This window comes from Planococcus citri, chromosome 2 (assembly GCF_950023065.1).
Source record: "Planococcus citri chromosome 2, ihPlaCitr1.1, whole genome shotgun sequence".
NCBI classification, from domain to species: domain Eukaryota; kingdom Metazoa; phylum Arthropoda; class Insecta; order Hemiptera; family Pseudococcidae; genus Planococcus; species Planococcus citri.
Window position 1 is genome coordinate 48,817,273 of NC_088678.1, and position 25,947 is coordinate 48,843,219.

Sequence of the window (25,947 nt, forward strand, 5' to 3'; positions counted from 1 at the left end):
ATACCAGAAAACATGAATCATTTTTTTCTAATTTTCCAAGTTTTTTTTGCGATTACTTAGTTATGAAAAATTGAAAAAAAAGTTCAAACCACTCATTTTCAACTTTTCGACATTTTTTGTATCACCTGTAATATTAATTATTCAAAAAAAAAAAATCATCCTGAGGTAAAATAAAGTTCATAGGTACGCATCTACTTCAAAAAATTTCCAGGATTTCAAATTTTTCAATTTTTTGTTCAAAAATTGAAGACATTGCAAAGGTGAAAAAAATAAATCAGAGAGTTAATAGCATAAATCTGAGCTCTGACCTCGACCAACAAGAAAATATTTACAAAAAGTACCCAAAAGAAATACCCTGCTTATAAAACATGTCAGCATCAAAAATTATCAGTAATCTTCACGATAAATCCAACCACTAAGATCACCTCAATATTATGAGCTCTTCAATCAATCAAAGAACCACTAACGCAAACCAACTGAAACCTTCGAAGCACCCTATACTACATACCTACACCACGTAAAAGTTATCAAAACACGAATATTCGCTACATATCTGACTAAGCTGCCGCTTTTTCGGTAATCTAAAATCGATACTTGGGACTTGGGAGCATGAATTGCCACCCTTTTCGACTACAAGTCCACACCACCAACCACTTCATCTGCTACCGCAAATACGTGCAAAAAAATCGAACTTTTTTTCTTCCAAACAGGAAGGTTCCTCGAAGTCTCAGATTCGTAATCCCACCGCATGACTCATCTATTCGCGTTATTATTACGTTAGGTTAGCAACAAATCATCGAGTTCTACACGCACGCTAAAAAAAATCCAACCATTTCATAGGTGCATTCGACAGTACAGTACAGTAGTAAAAAATGAAACAAAAAAATTCGATAGAGAAAGTCAAAGAAGAAAAAAAACTCGCCGATAGAAACCCGTTACAAGTTCAGGTCCACAATTCGTCTGCTCATTTCTCCGCAGCAGCAGAGAAGACGACGATGCATCTTAATTACAATCAAGAGCTTTTTTTTTACCTCTAAATTTAGACAACGGCTGGCCTCATCACCGAAAAGAGTGCAACTGTACTTTATATGTAAGTACAATCTGAACCTATATTCTCTCTGACAAATGATCATTACCCTGACGCGGTAATTTCGTCGAGTCATTCGTTTAAAATAAGCGTCGAGTACTATCATTGACAAAAATCTCGCGATTACATCTTGGAGATCCAAGTGCCAACCAGTTCGAGTCGACCGGCTCCGCTAATAAGTTTCTTCATCGGTTAAATTAATCGCGAAAAAGTTGCACGACGACGTTATTAAAACGTAATAATCAACGCTTTAAAACACAATACTAGCGCCCGTCGACCTTTTTCTCCTTCCGCGATTCGTCTTCCCGATTAATTCGCGCATTTTTAAACGATTAATTCGTCGAGAGAGAAAATTCATTACGCTTAATAAAGCCATAATCATGACAATTTTTCGCTACCGATCGAACCATTAAAAGCTACACTATCTTACCTTAAAACATCGAAACATCATCTTCGCCATTTTATCACCAAACGATACCTTAAAAATTAAAACTGTTCTTTTATTCCACCCGCGATAACTACGAGTAGATTGCAGTGATATGGATATATTTTTTTTTACATAAGGAACATTATAACGTACGCCATCACTTTGATCATCGCATACACCATTTTTTTAAAAGTACGCGATTTTACCACACGATAAATTAAATACAATTTAATGAATCTAATTAAAATACCGATCACATCCATTGTCACGTATGTCGAGTACACTTACACGTATGTATTAGAACTGAAAAATCATTCGTAATACTGCCCAAACTCAATCTGCAAAGTCGCATATACTCACATATGATTCGAAGAATCCACATTTCACGATCCTACAGGTTTCTATATAACGTAACCGATACCAGAGCTTTTGTTAATTGTATACCTGACGTAGGTCCAAGAACTGCATAATACCTCTCTTCGTACGTTTGCGATAAAAGCGATTACTAAAATGTATGTAAACTGTAAAGAGATTTCAACCAAATGTAGTTGTATTTATACTTTTACGATGAAATGGAAATTAAATTTCCCTAATCTAAATCACGTTACATCCGATACAGTAAAATTCAATTACTGGAAAATACTCCACCAGGAAAAACTTCAAGCTACGAATCCTATTTTCTGCCTTGTCGCTTTTTTCGACGTGTTGAAAAAGAAACTCGATTTCAACGCGAATTTGGCTAGTACAGCATTTGTGTTGAAAATGCTATTGATATTCGATTAAAAGTCATTCAAAAATAATTACGATGAGCTTTTTATCAGACGAGTAAATGCGAAAAAAAGTTTTCATGTTAATACGTATATCTACATGTTTCAGAGTTAGAGACAGTTTAAAAAATTAAACAATTTTTTCTCATAAATGGGTAAAGCTTTCAATCATACGTAGATATGCTTTTGGCTGTCCGATTTACCTTTTTTCATCAAAGGGAATTGTTTGAAGTGAACAAATTATTAGAAGAAAAAAAACCGAAAGTCACTCAAAACTTGTAAAATATTTTCGAAGTAATTGAGTCAAAATGTGCAAAATGCAAAAATTATTTAAAAATCATCACTTCATTAAATGAGTTGAAAAATTTTAAATTGCGAAAAGTTATTAAAACATTGAAAAAAGTTGATGAAAACATGGGAAAAAAGTATGAATAAATTTGCGCATACTTCAAAAAAAATATATAATTGCAATTATTCATAACAAAGGGACACATTTTTCTCAAAAATTGAGTGAGATAAATTCAATTAGATCTGAAATAGGTAGTTGAAAATGAATAACAAAAGACGAAAAATTATTGAAATTCGGTAAAATTTTGATAAAAACATGAAGAGAGATCGAAAGAAATTTGAAACCCGAAACATATCGTTACAAAGAGACTGAAATTACAAAAAGTGCTGAATAATCGAGTGAACCCAATAAATTAGTTTCAGAAAAGTTGAAAATTAGAAAAAAAAATACAGGAAAAAATCAAAATTTTGAAAAAAAATCACAGAAACATTGGAAAGATGCATAGAAATAGCTCCAAAATTATCATAATTGAGCGAAAGTCATGCACAAAAATTGTTAAAAAATTCAAAAATCGTTAAAAAACAAAAAAAAAACAATTGAAAAATTTTAAAAAAATTACATAAACATGAGGAAAAAAATACAGAATTGCTGAAGTTTTAAAAAAATGTCTAAAGCAATTCAAAACCTAAAAAATGTAATTTGAAACTCAATAAAGTACCATAAGAATATGTAGTTCAAAAATCGAGGAAAATTAATTAAATCTGTTTCAATTGGATTAAAAAAATTTTTTTAAAAAATGACTGAAATTTTGAAAAAAAAACAACTCCGGATAAAATTGTTCAAAACTTCAAAGTTACAAAAATAATAACAGAGTCAACTACTGTGAAAAATGACTGAAAATCGAGTATAAATTTGTGCTAAAATTATTGAAAGTGAAAAAAAATTACCAACACGACAAAAAATAAAGCAATTTCAATAATTTTCACAGCTCAAAAATTCTAGAAATGTTAAACACATTTTCTTTCATTTTTTTTCCAAAATAATTTTAATAAATTACAAATTTCAAACAGGCACCTAAAAAATGTTTCAGGACCAAATCCATAACTTTTTTATTTATTATCATTTCGTCATGCTTTCTTTAATAATATTTTTTCATGTACAGTATTGTAAAATTGACATCATTCTCAAAAAAAAAACTTTATAGGTGCTTTCAGTAAAATTGTACTATTTTGATACTGTAACTTCTAATTTTTTAAACCAGCTATCTCATATTAAGTCATAATACATATTTTTTCTACCTCAAATCATATTTTATTAGTAAATTTTTGAAATTTTTAGATGTATGAGGTATCCTGGAAATCAATGAGGGAATAACCCAGGATTTTAGAAATAAATGAAGGTCATTAACCCTACCAACATTTGTCTTGTCTCAATTAGTAATTGAGTAAATTTACATCAGGAATAGGTTTGAAGGAGGGGGAGGATGAGGGGGAGAAGAGGGATGTCTAAAACGTTAAATAATTCGAGGTAATCCGTCAAATCAAAATTTCACATCGAATATTGCATAATGCATTTGGACAACGCACCATTGAACATTCTCTTTTCAGACACCCTATTTTCACATTTACTATGTAGGAATATTGCAAAAAGAGGTAAATAGGTAGCTGAGGTACCCATCCTTCCACTTTTACGAATAATATTTACACCGGGCGGTAAATGTCATTGAAAAACGAACACGTGCACTTATACTAGGTACCTCATGGTTCATATACTTCATCATCCTACTAAGTATCTCTAGCACGCTCTTAAAAAGAGAGAAAAAAAAACCGCAACTCCATCATCTCGCCTCGAGTCTGTTACAGCGAATTATAAAGCGCAGCAAATTATAGCTGGATATGACATTCTGAAGCATCGCGACGACGTAATTGGCACAAACAACTCGCGAAGTTATGATTAATTTAACCGATTAAATGCATAAACATCGATGTGTTTTGATTGATACATACCATAAACAAGTCAATATTATTCAAACGAGATGAAGCTTCTGTGCACTGTGCAGTAGCTTTATACGGTGTCGCGAATCGAGTTACTAATTTTCATAATTACTTTTTATCTTCTCAAATCAATATTCTTCAACGCGTTTTTAAAAATTAATTTACAATCAATATCATTCTCGAATGACTGACAAATCGTTTGATGAAAAAACATAATAATTATGACGTTACAAGAGGAGGACTTGATTTGAGAAGGAAGGGAATTTGACTCATTTTTCTGAAAGCGAATGAGAGGAGGGTGAAATTCATAGATATACATTTACATATAATTATTATGAAGGGGAAAAAATCGCACATCTATAATTTTATAAATAACTTTCGGGAAATTAAATCATCATCATAGGAAGATGGAAGATATAGCGTAACTTTTCCCGGGAAAATTTAAACGTACGATGAATTATTATTAAAAATTGCACGTGAAAATGCACACGATGCCCATACGTAGGTGGAAAAAGTAAAATACGTAGATGAGCAGAAATATAAATTGATAATGAAGTGAATAATGAGAAACATACACGTCAATTTAAATTTTATCAAAATTCTGTGAAAATTACATCCATATACATTCCAAGTACTTAACACAATTAATGATGAAACTAGCCATGTTTTTTCTTAAAAATATAATAAATTCAAACAGAGACCCTAATTTTATCAATTTTTCCAATTCAACGAGCACATACGTATGTACTTGAAAATAGAGCTACTTGGCTGCTGCTTTTTAGATCACAAATACTAACAACTGATGCAATTACGTATTGATTTTTTGTATGTAGTTTTTCAACATTTTATTTATTATCCACTTATGAATAAAATTCCTGAGTTCTAAAGATAAGGGGGTTTATAAATAAACACTCTAAGCCATAAATTCTCGATGAGATAATAAAATAAATCATTTTAATCGATGAATTTTCACCAATTTTACAATTTCAATTCGGTGTGATTTGCGAAAGAACAGATTTCTCAATTTTTAAATTTTTTTCTACAGCAATCTCAAGATGTTTATTCGAAAAATGGAGTTGAAAATTAAAAAAAATTCCGATAGGAGAAAGGGTTAGTGAAATTAAATTCACATTTTTTTTCTATTAGCTCAATAATTGTGCATTTCATGCCTCAAAATCACCCAGAAATTTTCAGAACGGCCTACTAGAAAAATAATTGTATAATTTTATGAAATTCCTCTTTTCAAAATAATATTTCTTTTTTTTTGGGGGGGAGGAGGAATAATTTTCTCTTATATACATTTACAATTTCTTGAGAAACTGCCGAGCACCGAAGGCTCATAACTCAAGACTGACCGAATTTGGACCAAATCTGTCGGCGAGGTTCGAAAGAATAAATTTTAAAAAATTCGAAATTGGTATTAAATTTGAAAAGCTCGAAATTTGAATTTCCAGGATGAAATCTCAATTTTTGAAGAAAACCTACAAAAATTGAAAGAACAATATAAAAATTTTGAAAAAATACAATACAGACACTTTTTTATTCTCTTTGGAAGAACTTTTATTTTTAAAACAGGATTTCGACTCTTTTGAGGGACACAAAAGCCATCAATTGTGTTCCAAATCCAAAAAACGTTCAATGTGAATTTTGGTACATTTTTTCAACGGAACACCCACCTTCTGATCCTTCCGATCCTCCTCCCTTTTAAAACAAATTCACCAATTGGAGGTTGCTGGGTTTGAATATTTACCAATTTTTTGGATCTAACCTCTCGATGCCTCTCTTACCCCTCACATTGTTTCAAAATGAGGACTGAAATTGACAATAAATGAGTCCATTATCTGTTGGGATTCATTAAAATCTGTTTATTTGAGCACCAACTATATAAAAAGTTTCATGCTATCTCTCTCAAATTTTACTTGAATTTAGTACATTTCCAGCATAATCTTGACAAGGATCATACATTTTTTTGGATATTTTCAGATCTAAAATACACACTAAAAGGGCATCACAATTATTCTATCCAGATCGTATTTGCAGAAATCAGTTCAAAATTCAGTTCATCACGTATTTCAGTCTCTTCCAACTAATCTACTCTTCATCACCCAAACGAATACCTCACAAACACTCGAATTTCTCATATTCCACACCTATACCTACAGGTGGCCAACTCCACCTTCGAATAAAAGAGAAAATTCTCGTCCAATTATTCGGGTAAATTTCCCAATTAGATCAATATTTCATATCCAATTCCAGGTGTTGGATCTTAATTATACTTTCATTTTCTCGAGACGAAAACATAAAATATTCATCGTTTCCGACCTAATATTCCAATTAATAATACGTTTTTTTCATCGCTACTGATTAACAGACTACGAAGTAGGTTAATTCGAGAATCGGATATCGTACGTATATAGTGTAATTTCTCAATCGGTAACTCTTTCCGGCGTATGCTTATACTTTCGGTAATTAAGGTCATCTTTGAAGTTAATTCTTGTACTTTTAGCCAACAAAGAATGAGCCAGGAAAAAAAAACAAAAACAAAAACAAACTAACCAACGTATTAAAAGGTCAATTGCTGCCTATTTACCATTAGCTTTTTTTTTCTTTCTTCGTAATACCAAACACCAACACAATAACACGGTGCACTGTACATAGTCGTGCAATTTTCTTCATTAATTCAAAACTATTTCAAGCTTTCAAACAACTCTTAACATTGATATATGTACACTTGAAGGAACAATATGGCAAAAAAAAAAACAGTTTAAAAATACATACTATGACTTGAACAATACGAACGATGAAAGATTTTAATAAAAAAAGCATTCGAAAAATATGTATTCGAATCAAAATAATCGATTATTCTCAACAATGTGACACAATGCGATCGATCGATAATTCAACTCGAGCACCTACTACACGTTATTACTCTGTTAATGAACAACTATAGAATAATTACATCGCTCTATATCGACTCAGGTATTTAATACCTGTAAAAAAAAACAAGAGCAAAAATGTCAATTCTTCAAAAAAATAAACAAAGTTACACCCTCTGCCATCGCTTACGATACGAATAATGCAAACACCTGAGATTTTTTCATCAACGTAGACAAAATTGGTTGAAAAAAGAAGACATTGTAGCATACCTCTAGCCTATAGTGTCCTAGCATATGGAATTCAATCCCTCCAGCAAACCAGACTGACGACGCGACGTTTGCAAACACTTCGAGTTATCATTTTTTTTCTCATTATCACACGCAATTAACTCACACGGCGACCATATTGAAAAAAAAAACACGCATCGACATCGCTGACTTTAGTATATACAGATACTAAATACAATAAAGCGTAACAAACCTCTATTGTATTGACCTTATAATCTGTACGGATAGAATGAAGATGCTGTACAAGATGCTTTTGTCAAACGTGACAAACATCGAGATACGCATCGTGACCCTAGCTCACAAAATATCCAGCCAAGGATAAGAAAATTTGGTAAATTTTTTACCATAGCTACAGGTTTTAATTTTTATAGTCACCCATAGAGTGGAGTATACTAATTTCATTATTGCGGCTGTGTGGCTCATTTCATGGAGTATAAACATAGGAAGAAAGGGTACCTGCATACAAGAGACCATACAAGTGAACAATACGAACATCAATTATGAATATTCCCGGTGTACCTAATCATTCTCTCTCCTCTCGTGCTTAAAAACAAACCACCGTTTGACACCTGCAACAGAAGGTATGTGTATATTGCCATGTTATGCTCAATCATTCGGAATGAAGTTACAATAATCGACCATTTAACTCGCCTTCGCCTACGTATTGAAAAACAATACAACGTACTCGGTCTCGTACATGTCGATATACCTATTAATAAAATCAACGCCGAGGATTATCTCACACAATACGAGTACTATGCACTATACCTACAGCCTCAAATGATATCAACAAGGTTACACAACGACGAGCAAAATAATTAATACATTGCATTTTTTCCAGACTCACAATCGTTGGAATACGTAAACTAAACGACAAACGCATATCTAATCTACATTACGTGTAGCATGTAGAATTGTACACTTTACAGTTACGTCGAGAAATGTGCATTTCCGCATACATATATGTGATAATGAAGATGATCGTTCCATGGCATACTACATCACACCACACCATACCACATGAGCAAAGGAAACACTTCTTGTAATTCACGATGATGAATAATCTAACGACGACGTAATGTAGTTGCATTTCTGGAAAATATGTACGAGTAAGTCTACAGGGGATCCAAAAAAAATGGATTGTACGATCAGGTGAATTACTTCAAGGAGTCTGACAAACAGAGCAACATGCAAATCTGGTTAACAAAGTGATTTTTGGCAGAAATGTTTTTAAATGGTTCATTTTTGGGGAGGGAAGGGGAAGAGGGCAGGACGTAAAAGTCAAAGTTTACCCAAAATGAAATATTTTCACGTCAAAATTATCCTTTTAGAAAACCAGAAAAGTAAAAATCTCGAAAGATAGAGATAATCATAGAGTTTTGAGCAGGAAATTTATCAAATATCTCAAATGAGGAAAGAGTGATGCGAGGTCCAAAAATTCATCTATTCCCGAAGAGAATAAGAAAAATGAGAAAAAAATAAAATTCTGAAAGAAGAAATTTGATGAAAAACTTTAAAATAGGCTATAATTTAAAAAAATGGAAAAAAGTGAGAATTTTTTGTAGTTTTCACACAAAAAAATCATTTTTTGCAATATTGATAAGAAAGCAGGAGTTTTTAGGGCAATTCTGCTGAGAAAGCAGGATAAAAACAGTAAGCTTATAGCAGAACTCATGAGTAAAAAGCAAGGCAAAAGCAGTGAAAACAGGATACGCAGAACTGTTATGACACCATTGACACCCTGAACTTGATCTTCACATCAACTGAGAGAAAAAGTGTAATCCGTGTAGGTAAGGAAAAAAAAATTTCACCCGTTTTTCAATTCAAAACAGAAATTACTTTTTCTTTGAAATGGTTGAAAAAATGTTGAGCTATTTCAAATTTTTTGCAACAGCACGGTGTTTTGCAGAGCCACATCCTACTGCCAAATGAATTCGGGGAGGGGGTTCCAAAATTCTTCTCCCCTTGATGTGCTTTCAAGATCACAGAGAACGCCTTAAATTTGCATAAAATATGGACAAATAGGTATAGATAATTCGAGCAAAAATTTTAAAATAAAGTAAGTTTTAAAACGAAATATTATAGCTAAAAAAACGTGTTTAATTTATTTTAGAAATTAAACATTTTATTCAAAGGATCTGCTCTAAACATATTTTACTCAAATTTTGACAGAAATTGCTCGACAACCCACTCTTCATTTTCTGCAATCAAAAATGTATGTACCTACTTTCAAAGAAAAATACATACTTAATTGGAAAAAATTGATTTTAGATAATTTTTCACAGATAAATGCGAACTTTAAGAGCAGAATATATGACTTTTTCATTACTTGCAGGGTTTTTCGAATTTACGAGAAACTACAATTGAATCGGTGGGAACGGAAAGGGGCTAAGTCCATTTTCGCACTTTTCAGGAATAACAAAAAACTGATTTATTTGAAAATCAAAAATTTTTGGTAAACATGCTTAAGGTCATTGAAAGAGGACCCCAAGACACAATTTTTAGCTCTGTTTAGAAAAAAAAATATTCACGTGCGCCGGCTCTGTTGCTGCCTAAACAAATGGGACTTGGACCCTTTCTGCACCCAATCGACAAAATTTCTTTTGAAATTGCTCGGGCACGAATGGGGCTTGATTCTACATCTAAGTACATCATTTAGACTGCTATCTCGTTTAAATTGACCAAAAACCCCTCAAGTTCTAAGACTTTTTGCCGAAGTTGTTAATTTTTTCATCATTTTTCAGTTCAGAGATTAACTTGAATTTCAAAAAATGGACTTCTCAAAAATGTTAGTTATTTTTCAAGGAATCAAAAAAATTTTACAAAAAAGTCATAAATGCGGATCCGCCCTTTTTCTGCCCCCAAATACCACTTTCCCGGCAGTTTTGCGGAAATCTGACATCATCAGTCGATCCGCCGTACTTTGAAACCCCTATATCCGTGAAAATTTTTTTTTCCAAAAATGTGACTTGTTAGTTGTTACCTTTCCGTTCCCACCGATTCAATTACAGAAAATGGGTCTATTTGACTTTACTCGGAAAACTGTGACATGGCAATGAGAAAAGATCGTGAAAATTTTTATGCCTCCGACTCAAAGTATCTATTTCTCCATCAGAATTCAAAATTTCAGAATATTCAGGGAAAAAAAATCCAATTGAGCTCAATTAGGTAACATTTTTTTGATTAAAGATCACACTGCTTGCATGAAAATGAAACAATTTTCAAGAATTGAAAAAACTGTAGGCACTTGAACCATTTTTTCACTCACAGATGGATTCAATACGATCAAATTATCAACAAAAAATTCATTTTATACAATATTCATTTTTAATTTTAAAATTTCGAACCAGCGAAGGGAGGGGAAGAAAAATAGAGTTGGAAACTCAAAAAATTTTTCACAGTCGTTATAGACGTTCCCTCGCAACTTTTTCGAATTTTCATTCCAATTTCCATAAAGAAGAACGGATTTTTTTTTTGGTTGAAAAAATCACTACTTTTTCACTATTTCTTCCACTAATTTTTTTCAACCAAATTTTCAGAAAGCTCTCTATTCGACCCCTCCCCCTTACCCCACACAAAAAATTAACAAACTCAAATTTTTCACTGGAAAATTTTCAAAAAAATTGAAATTGGAAGAAAATTTGTATGCAAAGTATTTTTTGATTTCAATCAAAATTATAAACAGTTGTCAACTTCGTCAAAAAATGACCTTTCTTTCCCCTTTCACTACTCATTTTTAAAATCACTACTTTCACTACCTGTTAGATATCTTGTAAAGAGGTCTATTTTGACAATTTTTTCATTTTTGAAGTTTTTCCCTGAAATTGCCCAATGGAGCTCACTCAGACACTAAGTACTCGTTGGTATATCATCGATTTCGTTAAATTTCTAGTATTGAAGTATGGAAATCCATAATAACTGACTCGAAAAAATGTCAACGGACCAATCAAAAAACGGGGGAGGAGTCTTAGGTGGGGAGGAGTCTTAGGTAGGTAGTAGCTAGGTTTTGGCACAAGGGTGAAGAATTTTCAAAATATGTAGCCAAAAAACCATTATAATGCCAATCATGTTTCAACTTTGAGGTTCAATTACGGTCCTAGCGAGAAAAATCATACTTTTATAGGGTCGGTTTCCCAAAAAAAATTAGTACGTACGTCAAAAAGTACGAACAGGTACAAGCAGCTGCACCTATTAAAATCTTCTAATACTTAGATTGATTCCATCGTCGAATTTCAAGGGCCACCTGCCCCCTCTTCACATTTTTTCAATTTTCTTTTGAGCATATAAAAACAATTTTTTTTAAATTGTGTATCTCTCAAAAAAAATCAATTTACACCTTATTTTCGTCCACACACAAACACACTTACAAAAAAAATAACAGCATCCTTAACCCAATTAACTTTTTCACATTTTGACAGCATGGTTTTTCAAGCTGTCCGTTTTTTCAACTGGTTCGAAAAAAAAATGTCTTATTTTTTCACATCATCGAGATCAAGAAAGCATTCTTTCACGAAACGGATACATTACATCCGAGATAACATCAGAGTAACGACAGATGAACCGATGATAGCCCGAAAGGCACCATGCCAATCATTCAAAACCACACCTTTCATTTCGTGTAGGAGATTACGTTCTCGAAAAACACGAAAAATGTTTCTGTTTTCTGTTTAAGGTGGAAAAATTCCCATTACGTTGTTGTTGATACGATGATCACTGAATCATTCGTCGTAAATAGCTCAAAACCATAGATGAAAATGAAATGAAAACAGTAAGAAAATTAAATTAAAGACTAATAATTATACGTCCTACGTCATCTCGGGTAAAAAAAATTCACCGATCGAAATACTAGTAGTGTAGTATTAAGTTGTGGTAGGATTATAGTAAACACTTTAAACCGTGTAACGGTTCATCTAGGTTACATATGAGATGAGAGTTCATATCAAAGACTGTGTAATCTTGAAAAAAAAACCGCAGGTTGCAATTTACTTAAACGATATAAGCTTCGGTTTCGTTTCGAGTACGTAATGTACTCTTACATCGACACATAGAAGTAGAAGTACACATCATATTAAAAGGCATTTTATCAGCATTTCGCTCGGTTATCATTTACAAAGAACCGTTTGAAAATAATATGAAAATCGATATTAATATAAAACGAAGCTTATATTAAAGTACATACATATTTCGCAATTATGTAGATATTACGTCGTCGGTCTTGATTTACAAACGAGAGTAATTTCCAAGAAATTACACCGCTCAGACTTCTCGTACATGTTGTACAAGTACGTATACTCGTATTTGAAGAAGTACGAAAACAAAAAGATGCTATAATTTGGTTCGATAATAACCAAAAGCTAGTTTATATTTTCTTCTTGGGATGTTCCCTCTTCGCCTCTCGCGTCAGTGTATTTCTCTCTCTACGTACTCTCATTTGCTCGCATGTTCGAGTACAAGTACATAACACCATCGACTGGATTAAGTCGAACAATAAAACATATGCCATTCCATCCGGTCGTCGGCGTTCAATGAGGCATCGGCACCGCAGAAGTCAGCCCAGCTAATAATAACTCGACGCGAACATTTTGGAAAAAATTTCATTAAGTGTAATTATATCGACGGATTCTTTCCAAAGGGCGTTATACTTCTCGACATAATCATCTCATAACGTTTAATCGACTCGTTTCAACAACAGAACAGAACCTACTCAAGACATAATTGATAATTGATACTAAATTCACGATATTTAAAGCTTGGCAGTGGAACCAAATTGCCCACAAGCCATCAATTAAAATCCTTGTTATGGTAAGTTTACCCCTGTTTTAAAAACCCCCATATCATTGTCCTAAGAACACCCATCATAAAAATTGTTGAACAAAAGTTTAAAACCAGAAAGCTGTGAATATTTTAGTTATTGAAAAAATTTTGATTTTATCGCCCCCCCCCCCAATTTGGCAAATTGAATGTACAATTTGTATTCAAGAGTGATATTTCGTTCAAAAAAGTCTGAGAAAATGTTTGCAATTTTGAAAAATTAAGAAAAAATTGAAAGTATCGGGAAGCTATGGAGTGGATCTCAGATCTCAAAAAGTTGAAGGTTTCAAATTTTTCGCTTGTTTATTCAAGCCCATTTGGCCACATTGAAACATGGATTTTTTCAATTCAAAAACAAAGGAGGAAGTACGATTTTTTCTACAATAGTACAAGTTGAAATTTCAAAAGTAAATACTTTAAGGGTAAAATTTGGTATGTGTGTTTAATATACTGATCTGTTCACAATTTCACGATCTTCAAAGGCAAAGAAACTCTTCATGAAAAATTCTTTGTGTAATTATTCTACATCCATTCTTGTGTGTCTCGATTTCTGCAGCCAGAAAAATGTATTCCGAAATCATCACAAAGAGGCAGAGAAAAAAATTGAACCCTGTCCTGATCAGATTCTTTATGATCTTGATTACTCTGAGATCCTGAACCGGAACTGCCAGCCCTAGTCCACGATAGGAAGAAGAACTCAGCACTTTAGCAGAATTTTTTTCCCAAATCACAAGACAGGCAAAATGTCAGGAAGTCGCATTTTTGAAAGGTTTAGGTTGACGCAGAAATTTTTTGATTTTTCATAAGTACAGTTACCAGACCAAGACTTACTAAAAATCATCAGTAATTTACCAAAAAATTACTGGTGATTTACCAAAATATTACCAGAAATTTACCAGAAATTACACAAAATTACGGTTCGCGGTGATTTACCAAAACTTACCAGTACTTTATCAAGAATTATCAGCAATTTACAAAAAATTACGCATAATTCTCAAAAATATAAAATTCAAGGACCTCTACAGGATTTTTTCAAGTTTTCAAAAATTTGACAAACTGTCAGAAAATTATTTTTGGGATCAATTTTTTCTAATTTTACTAACAGCAGGCGGCAATTTTTCAATGTACAGAACAATTTTTGTTCAAAAATTTTTGAATAGGAACTCAAGGAGTCAAGGTACAAGAATGAAAAATTTCTTAGGTGGTAATTCTCATTCCAAATTCAGGATCGATGATAAAATTGCTTATGAACTTGTACTTTTTGATCACTGTACCTAAAACTTTGTTTACGAATCATACACTGCAAATCACACATCCCCACACAAAAGTAAGCAAAACTCCAAGCAAACATTTCAAAATAAACTTACGTATCTATTTTCTTGTCCAAATAGGCAAATACTCGAACCAGGGCACAAGCAGTACTCGCTACTTCGTACTTACACTTAGCAAACGATCAAATGAAAATCTACGACACACGCGAGACCACGATCTGCGACCAACTAAAGCCGGAGAAACGCATTTGGGAAAAATAACAAGTGGTACTTAAAAAAGCATTACCTACGTCTAGTTACCGGATTTTTTCAAATTAATTATACCACCTTTGCCGTTGAGCGAGGCCGCGACGGTGCCATTATTTTCGAATATCGTCAATCATGTAGAAACGTGGTCTCTAGTTGACAGATGCCTCCCAAACTCCACAAACACACGGCCATTTGTGAAGAAGATACCTTACCGATTTTCTAAATTATCACCTCTCCAACCCCTTGTCCCAGATCTCCGGTCAGAGCAATATGAAAAATATCTCATTTTTCGCGTACTTCGTGACTATTCTACGCCCATCGAATCTCCCATTCTATGTCGTACTAGACCGAAAACGAAAAAAAAAAAAACACCATCTCGTCTACGGTAATGAGTTTTAACATGATTAAAGCTTATTTACCGTTCATCCGCGCGTTACGTTATAATTCAAAGTTGAATCAATTTACCGTCATTTGCTCTGCTTAAGCGCCGAGTGCACTTAAAAGCCAACTCGCATGATTATCAATGGAATTTTCAGCCCATTTTTAATGCGCCTCGTTACGCGAAAGAGAGAAAAAAACGTCGCTTTTTCTCCATTTATGTATGTAGTTCGTCGTTATGTACATACAAACACGCTATAGAAAATTTAGCCGACAATGTAAGCTTGTTTAAAGAGTATAAAAAAATTATTATCAACTATTTCGTGCTGTAAATAGCTAACTACCACCCGTACAATCGTACAAATAGGTTTAAATAAGGCCCGCTGACATATTATTATTTCTTTAATTGCGACGAGCTTCGTTATTCTATAAATGTTTGTATGGATAATTTTTTGTCGAGTTTTTTCAATCCTAAATCATAAGTAGGTAGTTGGTACATACTTATATTGAACCCTAAAAAGTGTACTTCAAGATTGCAAGAATTTTGACCAATAATTCTCTAAGAACACTATTTCTTATGGTTTGATCCATCCTACCCACTCCCCACCACCCTTCAAAAATGCCTAGTAAATGAGAGGAAATGCCAAGAAAGCAAAAATCAGATCAAAGATCAAACTTTACTTGACTTAAATAGATCTAGATCTAAAAAATCCAAATTTTGTGGACCCAAGATACATAATTATTTCAGCACTAAAAACGTTTTTCAGGGGTATTAAGAATTCATTAGTCAAACGAAATGTTATGAATGAAACTCGAAAGTGCAACGACCATATGACTAGTCAATGACTGATAACTTTTACAAAATTCTAAAAATACATAATGCTATGAACTGCTGTCAGGATGTTTGTTTACTCGTCAGATCAAACAAATTTCATGGCTTTTACGACCTTCTTCTCGACTTCTAATATGCGTTTTTCTATTCTGTCATTAAATTGAAACGAGGCTAACATTATTCGAAAAAATAACAATGTTTTGAAAAATAAAAGCAAAATTTTCAACTAGTGATTCTATAAAATAAACAATTTTTTTCTCGGCATCAAACTGAATTCATATTTCATAAAATTCTTCTTCTTCCACCATCTGATATCTTTAGAATCATCGAGAGCAGAAATAGACCCACAGAAAATCTCATTTTTCCTTTTTTAATGTAAGAGTCCACAGCTGTAAACTGATGGTTCAAAATTTACCTTGAATCATACAGGAAATCCGAGACTTTGGCGCAGGGTAAGTTACCTCTCTCACATCCTTCATTCCTTTCTACAATAATTAAGAAAAAATGTACATACTTTTGGGTTGATTAGCTCATTTTTTATAAAACAACCAAATTTTGTGGAAAAAATAATACATTGAGGCAAAAATACCTTCCAAAATTTGTAAATTTAAAAAAAAATCGTGAAAATTAGTCTAGGGGCAAAAAAATATTACTCATTTTGTAAATTGATGGCTCAGAATTCATACAGTTTGAAAACACCAGCCACAAGTAAACGAACGAGGGAAAACAAATAATAAAAGTAGACTGAGGAATTTAATCATACCTAAAATAGATGATCAACAAAAAAAAGAAAAAGTTTAAAAAATGTTCAAGGGAATTCAAACTAAAAACAACTGATTGGATATACTGGAAAATCAACATTATTGAAAATGGCAATGCAGGGGAAATCGGTAGAAAAATTCATTGAGGTGAAATAAGCAATCAAAAAGCAGTAAAAAATTACTAAAAAATCAGCAAGACACGAAAAGATTGATCAAAAGATTCAGAAAAAATTGCAGCATGTGGAGAATTCATTGAAAACATGATTCCATAGAGAGAAATCTGTGACCAAAGTTCCAGAAAAATTAGTAACAAATCAATCAAACATTGATGAAAATCAAAAATAAGTTACTCACAAAAAAGTGATGTTGGGAGAACATCAATATTTAATCTTTCAAAAATCACAGAAAATATATCACAAAAACAATGGGTGAAAAAAGTGATATGGATTATTTTGCCTCATTACCAAAAATCGAAAGAATTCAGAAAAAAGCGCAGCACCACGACCGAGAGATCAAGTTTTCAGTTTTCAAAAGTGAAATTTGTGATTAAAAAGATACTAGAAAAATTGGTAAAAAATCACTGAAACACTCGTAAAAACCAGAAATGTGTTATAAAAAAAAACTTTAAGAACGCGAAAATCCATTTTATTGTAGCTAGCTGTAAAAGGGACTAGGATAGGAGGGGTTGAAAAGCCAAAACCCCGAACGCTATAAGTGTCTACCCAAATCCAAAAAAAAAAACAGATTTTCGTACTTTTTTCTTGCATTTTTTTTTCGTACGAAAAATCACTTTTCTTCGGTAGAAAAAAAACGACGTGCAAAAATTTTTCAAACACGATTTTTCTTTAACTTATTTAATATTTTTTTTCATTTTGAAATTCTTTTCAAAATTTTGTACGAATTTCGTACATTTCGTACATTTTCGACAATTTTTTGTACTTTTTTAGGTCATTTTCCAATTTTGTATGTACTTTTTTTTTGTAAACTTGTAGTTTTTTCGGCTAGTAGAAACCTAGAAACCCAGAAAAAAATGAGCCCTCGTTGAAAAATATTCAATGACTCATTTTTGGGGAAAAGTTGTGGAGAAAATCATAGAAATTGGCAAAAAAGTGATGTTGGGAGAACATCAATATTTAATCTTTCAAAAATCACAGAAAATATATCACAAAAACAATGGGTGAAAAAAGTGATATGGATTATTTTGCCTCATTACCAAAAATCGAAAGAATTCAGAAAAAAGCGCAGCACCACGACCGAGAGATCAAGTTTTCAGTTTTCAAAAGTGAAATTTGTGATTAAAAAGATACTAGAAAAATTGGTAAAAAATCACTGAAACACTCGTAAAAACCAGAAATGTGTTATAAAAAAAAACTTTAAGAACGCGAAAATCCATTTTATTGTAGCTAGCTGTAAAAGGGACTAGGATAGGAGGGGTTGAAAAGCCAAAACCCCGAACGCTATAAGTGTCTACCCAAATCCAAAAAAAAAAACAGATTTTCGTACTTTTTTCTTGCATTTTTTTTTCGTACGAAAAATCACTTTTCTTCGGTAGAAAAAAACGACGTGCAAAAATTTTTCAAACACGATTTTTCTTTAACTTATTTAATATTTTTTTTCATTTTGAAATTCTTTTCAAAATTTTGTACGAATTTCGTACATTTCGTACATTTTCGACAATTTTTTGTACTTTTTTAGGTCATTTTCCAATTTTGTATGTACTTTTTTTTTGTAAACTTGTAGTTTTTTCGGCTAGTAGAAACCTAGAAACCCAGAAAAAAATGAGCCCTCGTTGAAAAATATTCAATGACTCATTTTTGGGGAAAAGTTGTGGAGAAAATCATAGAAATTGGCAAACTACGTGTATGTTAATTTTCACTTCAACATGTTTCAAGTTCATTATCAACAGTCAAAGTCAAAACACAAAAACTACTTCAACTTTTCGCGCCATAATTCGCCCATATAAGTACGATAATTTCGTTTAAACTTCAGTGTCAGGTCCACGACGTCGCTGTGAATAATTCAACTACTTCTAATTACCATTCAACGCACCCGCGTTCAATGGAAATATTGTGAAGTTCGCGATTCAACACCGTACAACCAAGCTGAAGCACACACCAACATAATAGAGGGAGAGGACGAGAGAGGAACCATAGTCTAACCTAACACATCCAGCAACGATGCTAATTTAAAATCCATATTACTCTACAAGCGCGATTAAAATATTAAATAAGAGTAATGCACCGGCTTAGGCTTTGGAAAAAATCTACTCTCGAGTACGTCCCCCTATATTCTTTACATATGCGAGATACGTTGCTCTCTTGCAGCTCACAGTCGCACTCGTAGTCGGCGACTCGGCGTTGTTGGCGTTCAGCCACTTCCTTCTGTTTTCTCGCGGCTTGTTTTTAAGGTCTATTTTAACCCAGACCCAGACCTTTTAATACGACATAATTGTATTCTAATACAGATACGAATACTGTTATTATCAAGTTCAAGTCAATCCCACTGAAATAAATATAGCACAGCTATGCTAAATTGTACGCTACAGACTGAGACTTCGGACTGTTATACCACCGCTGACCAATCGTGTTAGCATTCGAATGTAGAAAAAGTACAAATACAAATGACGTTAATCTTTCGGTAGCAATGTAGCATAGTATATGCGTATGTAAGTATTTGTCACCGATAATCAGAACAGAACGTGTTAAGTGAAACATTACCGAGAAACGTGACAATTAGCATAATTTCTACTACAAGTGAAGTGAACCGCCTAACCTAACATCATCGGTCGTCGTCATCGTCTTGGGCACTTACGAATAGGTACTTCGTGCATTTCGTTTACCAAACAAAAAACAAAAATATCCTATTCGAATAATTTCATATACGATAGCCTGCCTGCTATAACATTTTACACACTTGGAAGTTGGAGGAACTCTGAAGAAAAAACCAAAACAACCCGACGAGGTCTTGGTACTGAAAATAAATCATAATTACCGGCGGAGGAGGTGGCTGCGATTCGGTGACACCGTTTGCAGCAGCCAGAGACGAATTCAGCTGCTGATCCAACATCCTTTGCCTGTTGGCAGTCAATCTTTCCAGACTGGCCAAACGATATGTGGCCGCCGCACTCGGAGTGTACGTTTTGGGCAACGTGGGCGGTGGTACCGGTTTCTGATAAGGCACAGGTTTCGTCGACGTAGGTGGAACGCCGTTTGTCCCATTCGTAGACGTCATGTTATTCATTTTTAAATGCTCAATCCCTTCGTTCCAGAAATCCAGATTACGAACTGATAATAAACTTTGGTGAGTATAATATTTCGATATACTTCGATAACAAAACTATGACCAGTCAATTGCAGGTATTTATTCGCGTAGTTGTTACATCATCATCGTCGTCATCATCTTCATCACGAACAACATCATCATCATGATCGCGAACTTGTAAACTGTAATACGATTCGATCGGTTACATTTTGGTAGAATTGGTGGCTTGGGAAAGTTGTAGGAGGGCTCAAAATTGAGACATTTCAACGGACTGATCTGCCAAGCAGAAAATTTTTGAAAAATTAAGCAGAAGTCTGACCACTGAATATCAAAATTCAGTCATCAAGTAGACAACTCGTATTTATTTTATTCAGTGTGAGTTTCCCAAAGTTACACCTGTGCACAATCGGTTCATAGAATTGAGCTAAAAGAACTCAAAACGCAACATGGTAGCAGAGCGTGGTTTTCCCAAAATTCAATGGCTTTACCAAAATATTGCAGATGAACATTTCACATGAGAACTTTAACTTCGCAGTCATGGATCAAAATTAAGAAGAGAGCAAGGTAATGGAATACTCAAACACAGAAAATTCAAATTGATTGAAAATTTAGAAGATTTGAGTTTTGAAGCATGAAATTTGAATCCAAAAATCTATAAAATTACTATTATTTATGAATTTATGAAGTTTGAGTAACAAAATACAATGATCGAATCCAAATTCAAGATTGTTTGGAACAAGTAAATTAGTGTACAAAAGAAGGGCCGTGAAAATGTCAAATTCCAATTGTCAGGCCCCCCTCCCGTTTAGCTTCACATTCATGCTTCAATATTTCAAAAAATTGAGAAAAATTCAAAGAAATTCTTGGAAAATATTATCGATTTTTATTAAATAAAATGATCAACGAAAACCCTCTCTTCATTTCCTTCTAAACCCCCTTGGTTTTTTCCAAAAATTTAAAAAAAATCCAACGTTTTCATTACAAATCATCTATTGAAGTTGAACATTCTGAAAATGTATCTCACAATCAGAAGCAACACTCCTCAGAAAAAACTCATCACACCTTACTGATGAGAAATTTCTTAAATGAGTTGAATTTTCTTAAATTTTTCGTTTGCCCTAAAATTTGATTTTTTCCCTTGCAAGCAACCGATTTGATACGAATTTTTAAAAATTTTGCTTGAAATACTTCTCTCAAAAACAAAACCTAAAAAAAAAAGGAATTGTACTCAACTGATAAGGAATTGTATGCTCTGCATAATTTTTTTCGCAGGATTGTTGATCTCTCCCAAAAATAGTTTTTCAAGTGAAAAAATTGGGGGAAAATCAGCTTCATCACAGACAACTGATTCCAGTTGAACTTCTGAACTTTTACTCAAATTTTCTAAAGAACAGAGCATTTTGAAAAAAAAATAATCAAATTTCAGGAAGAGGAAGTTTTTTACTCCACAATGTTGTGTCTTTTCATTTTTCTTCATGGGAGTTTTGAGAATTATCCAAAATTGTTTATCTAACGATAAAAAATATATTTGTTCTGTTTTTTACGAGCAATTACAGAAAAATCAGTTTAAAAAAAATAAAGACTAAGGGAAAAAAATGATGTGAAAGAGAATTCTATAGCATGAAATTTTCTATCAGGGAAGTGTGATTCATTTTCTCTAGGAAGTTTCGTTTTTGAGATATTCAGAGCAAAAATTGAAAAGCTCGATTTATTTGAACAATTTTTTTGATGAATTTCCAAGAGGGCCACTATGTCCATGGTTTTTTGATAATTTTTCGAATGCTTTGAAACCCAGAGATGATTCATTCCTCCTCCCATCTTTTTTAGCCCACTAATTAGGCACTAAATTTACTGCTGATTCTAACATTTTGGAGATTGTTTTTTTTCTATCAATTTTAAATCAGGACCTACAAAATTTAATTTCACAAACGTATTTTTGAACTGATAAGATGGTACATATTTTTAAACAACCATTGATCCTATTTTAGTCATCACGATAATAAATACCTCTAATTTGATAAAAGAACTCCACTAGAGTAATCTAACACGCAGATATTCCCCGTTTACTGAAACTTTTTCCTAAAAAAAAGATAAGCTACGAGTATTTAATGAGGAATCACCATACGTACATCGATATGTTTATCTCAGCTCTCCTCTTCCTCAACCTATCTAATTTCCCGATCTATTTTTTTCCTTTTTTACTCTACCATCCTAAATGCTTATCGACGATTCTTCCTGCCTGTTCACGACACGTTTACGATCTCGATGTTATGACTTAAAAATGCATTACAGCGAAATGAGCCATAAACTATCGATAAATATCGCAAATTAATAGGTAATTTTATTACAAAACATACTTCGTCAATAAAATAGGCTTTTGAGATTTCAAAAAAAAAAAAAATTCAAATTGAACAAAAAGGTCGATCTTTTATCTGCGACATGTGATTCTGTCAAAGGATGGGTGGGCGGGGGAGGTATATCAAGGGCAATGACTTTACCGGTACGTACCTACTTTTACAAAGCCACCATTTCTACCAAAATTTCGAATAAATTGGCACACTTGACAATACGACAATACACTTCGAAGTGAACTGAACAAGTGATAATTGTGTATAAAAACCTTCAACCGCGCTAGGACGCTTTAAAAGGTCTATCATACAAAAGCCGCTAACTTAATCACAACAATAACATCACATCGGCACAACAAATACCATACGAACTAGTATGTTACTTCGAACAATACACATATTATTTGGAAATATAACGAATAGCACTTAAGAGAGCACACAAACCGGTTGAATGGTAACCATACGAAGCTAAGCTACGTACTGATACTACATATAAGCGTATATGTATTATCGCGAGTCGATAATAAAAATCAATAATTAAACAATTTTAATACGACGTAAGAAACGAATATGAGAACGAAATCCGGCCCAATCAACGACACAACACATCCGACCGGCGAACGGTTAGATACAACACTGAGAAGTGAGAAGCACGAGAGTCGAGAAGCGAAACGCCGAAGCCAAAGCCAAACGCTGCCGAAGCCCGAAACGGACGCTTGTCTTCGACGAGGAGAGAAGCTACCCGCCACAGGACGCTTAACGCCCTCCGAAAGGGTATCCAAATCGACCCCAATCCGAGTTTACTTCATCATCCACCGTAGCAGTGTTACCATAGTCGCGAAAAGCGTCACGTGAAACGTGAACCGACATACCTTGGGTAAAATTAGATGAAAAACCGCCAAGATTAAAAAAAATTTTAAATGAGAAAAAAACACTCGATCTAGATTACGGAGCTGCTAAGAGAAAGCCATACAATTTGCAAGTATCTGAGAAAGAAATTATCGTCAAGCAGCTAGTGCAAAACCCCCCCGAGCTTTGTATCGTGTGCTAGGCAATCATCGATTTTTCCAAACAGCAGGATGCCTTGCCTTTGCAAAGGACCCGGAATGAGCCGCAGCTACACGCAGCTTCTTTCCAAAGAGCGCCCAAAAATATTGCTCTCGCCTCTCGACCTAAAATGCAATCTAACGTAATCTTTACACTATCTAACCTTGAAAATTTCTCTTCGCCAGGATACTACTCCCCGAGTATCTTGTCATTTTTCGACGTGGTGTACTATTGTACGAGTATTTACTATGTTCAACACTTGCACCCTTTCATTACCGGTACCTCCCTTCTTTTTGAATAAAACGATGTGTATTCTTCAGCGTGCAACATGCGACGAGCGAATAATTCAATTAATGTTTCGTATAGCTTTTCCAATAGAGAATGAGTGATTCGTTTCGTGTGTTTATCGAAGTTTTTTGTGAGGATGAATGATTGGAAAATTCACCCATGATCCCTTCATCTTCATTGTCAAAACACTCGATCTTATTTTAGAACATTTTTGAAACGATGACTGTAGAAAATATCATACTTACTTCGTTTCAAAAGTATTCTTGGGGTCCTCCCCCCCCAACCATTCTTTCGAAGTCACTTCACGCATAATTTTTGGAGGAAAAATCCTATAAATACAAATGCGAGCTAAGAATTTATTTTGAACGAGAAAAAAATAAATGTAATTTAATTAGGTACATTTAAGACAAGAAAAGGGTGAATGGAGCGATTGCCCCCTCCCCCGACATAACCCTTCACAAAAAATTATTTTCGTGAACGATTGATTTTCTATTGATCAACTAAGTAGGCATGTATTTTTTTTTAAAGTATAAAAGTGAGAAATATTTTATGAATTCTGAAATCTGATTGTTCAACACATTCATGAATGAACAGTGATAATTCTTGGGCCTTTCACAATTCCGGGCTGTCGGAAATCAGGACCTGAGACTAGTGGGCCCTTCACTCCATGTTTACTAGACGAATCTCTGCGTTCAGACAATAATCAAAATCAATCTTCAAGTTTTTTTTTGGAAATGGAACCTTACTTCAAGACTTTTTAGAGAAAAAACTATCTATAAGTACATATAACTTTTCCAAAATTTTGGAAAATTTGGGTTTTACCACTGTATTTTATTACATCAGACTTAGAAAGGCAACCTTGTAAAAAACCATTACCGTTCGGTTTTAAAAATTTTCACAGCTCGTGTATCCAATTTTTTCCAAAAAAAAACCAACAACAACTTTGGTAACAAAAAACCAAAAACGTGATGCTTTCTAGTATTTTTTTTTTTTTTTTTTGAAAAAGCAAGACTTTTTCACATTACAACTTTCTGTATAAAAACGAGATTTGTAGGCAATTTTTGTCAAAAAGAAGGAATTTAAATCTTCGGCAAAAAAGCAGACAATTTTTAGTAATTTTTTGCGAAAAACGAAACTTTTTGGCAAATTTTGGCAAAAAGCGAGGATTTGAACAGTTGAAATTTTCCATTTAAAAAAAAGTTTACTCGCAAGTCCTAAATAATTTTCAAATCAAAATTCAAAAATTCTTCAAAAGTTTTACTATACCTTCATGGGATGTTTCACGCCCCCCCCCCTCCTCCACAACTCAATTACCGCTCCGAAGCTCAAATTTTTTTTTACAAAAAACATCATCAATATAATGATACGACAAGAAATGAACAAATCAGTATATTTTTTCATACTACGAATTTAAATACGTACCTTGTACCTCTACCAGTCTAGCTACTCATTATTCAAACGCAACCTCCAAGGAAAAAAATGAATCACACTTATTTCATGTTCTACAATCCTCAATAATTCTGTTTCTCTTCCATTCTTTTCGCGCGACTCTTCAATAGTTTTAAAAAAATAATTTTTCGTGATGGAAGAATCTGTATTTTTTTCATTTTTTCATCAAAAAAACGAATTGGTTTTATCAGCTTTTCAACTCAAATCTTCAATTTTCAGCCTTGACTGTGGGACCACTTAAACATTACATCTGATTCACGACTTTTCGTTGAAATGCGATAATTTTTCAAGTCTGATTCAGAGAATTTTCACACTAAAGTAAGAATTTGAGCAACAAATGACAAGATTATTGCCATTAGTTTATGATTTAATGACTTTCTATTGAAAAAAAATATTAATAAGATAGCAACCTCACATTGGAGGAAATCTCCAAAATTATAATGCACCATTACATGCATAATGTACATTCGATTTTAACAAGAACCATATTGAACGTGGAAATTTTATTCAAGAAGAGGCTGGCT

At 33.4% G+C, this 25,947-nt stretch overlaps 1 protein-coding gene across 11 annotated transcripts in view; it reads right to left on the bottom strand.

The window, feature by feature from the left end:
• Positions 1–25,947, bottom strand: part of pnut (septin 7-like protein pnut) — a 50,094-nt gene that overhangs the window by 21,064 nt on the left and 3,083 nt on the right. The window contains exons 1-2 of one of the 11 annotated variants that reach the window (XM_065350906.1): positions 23,084–23,289; positions 20,022–20,473 (exon numbers count right to left, since the gene is read on the bottom strand). The exons of 3 other annotated variants lie outside the window; for them this stretch is intronic. In XM_065350906.1, the coding sequence (XP_065206978.1) occupies positions 20,022–20,270 (249 nt within the window). In that variant the 5' untranslated portion in view covers positions 20,271–20,473; positions 23,084–23,289. Of the gene's footprint in view, positions 1–1,517; positions 1,808–4,576; positions 4,595–7,342; positions 7,481–20,021; positions 20,489–22,799; positions 23,290–25,947 lie in introns of those variants that run through there. 7 more of the 11 variants (XM_065350904.1, XM_065350903.1, XM_065350907.1 and 4 more) reach the window with 7 other exon arrangements.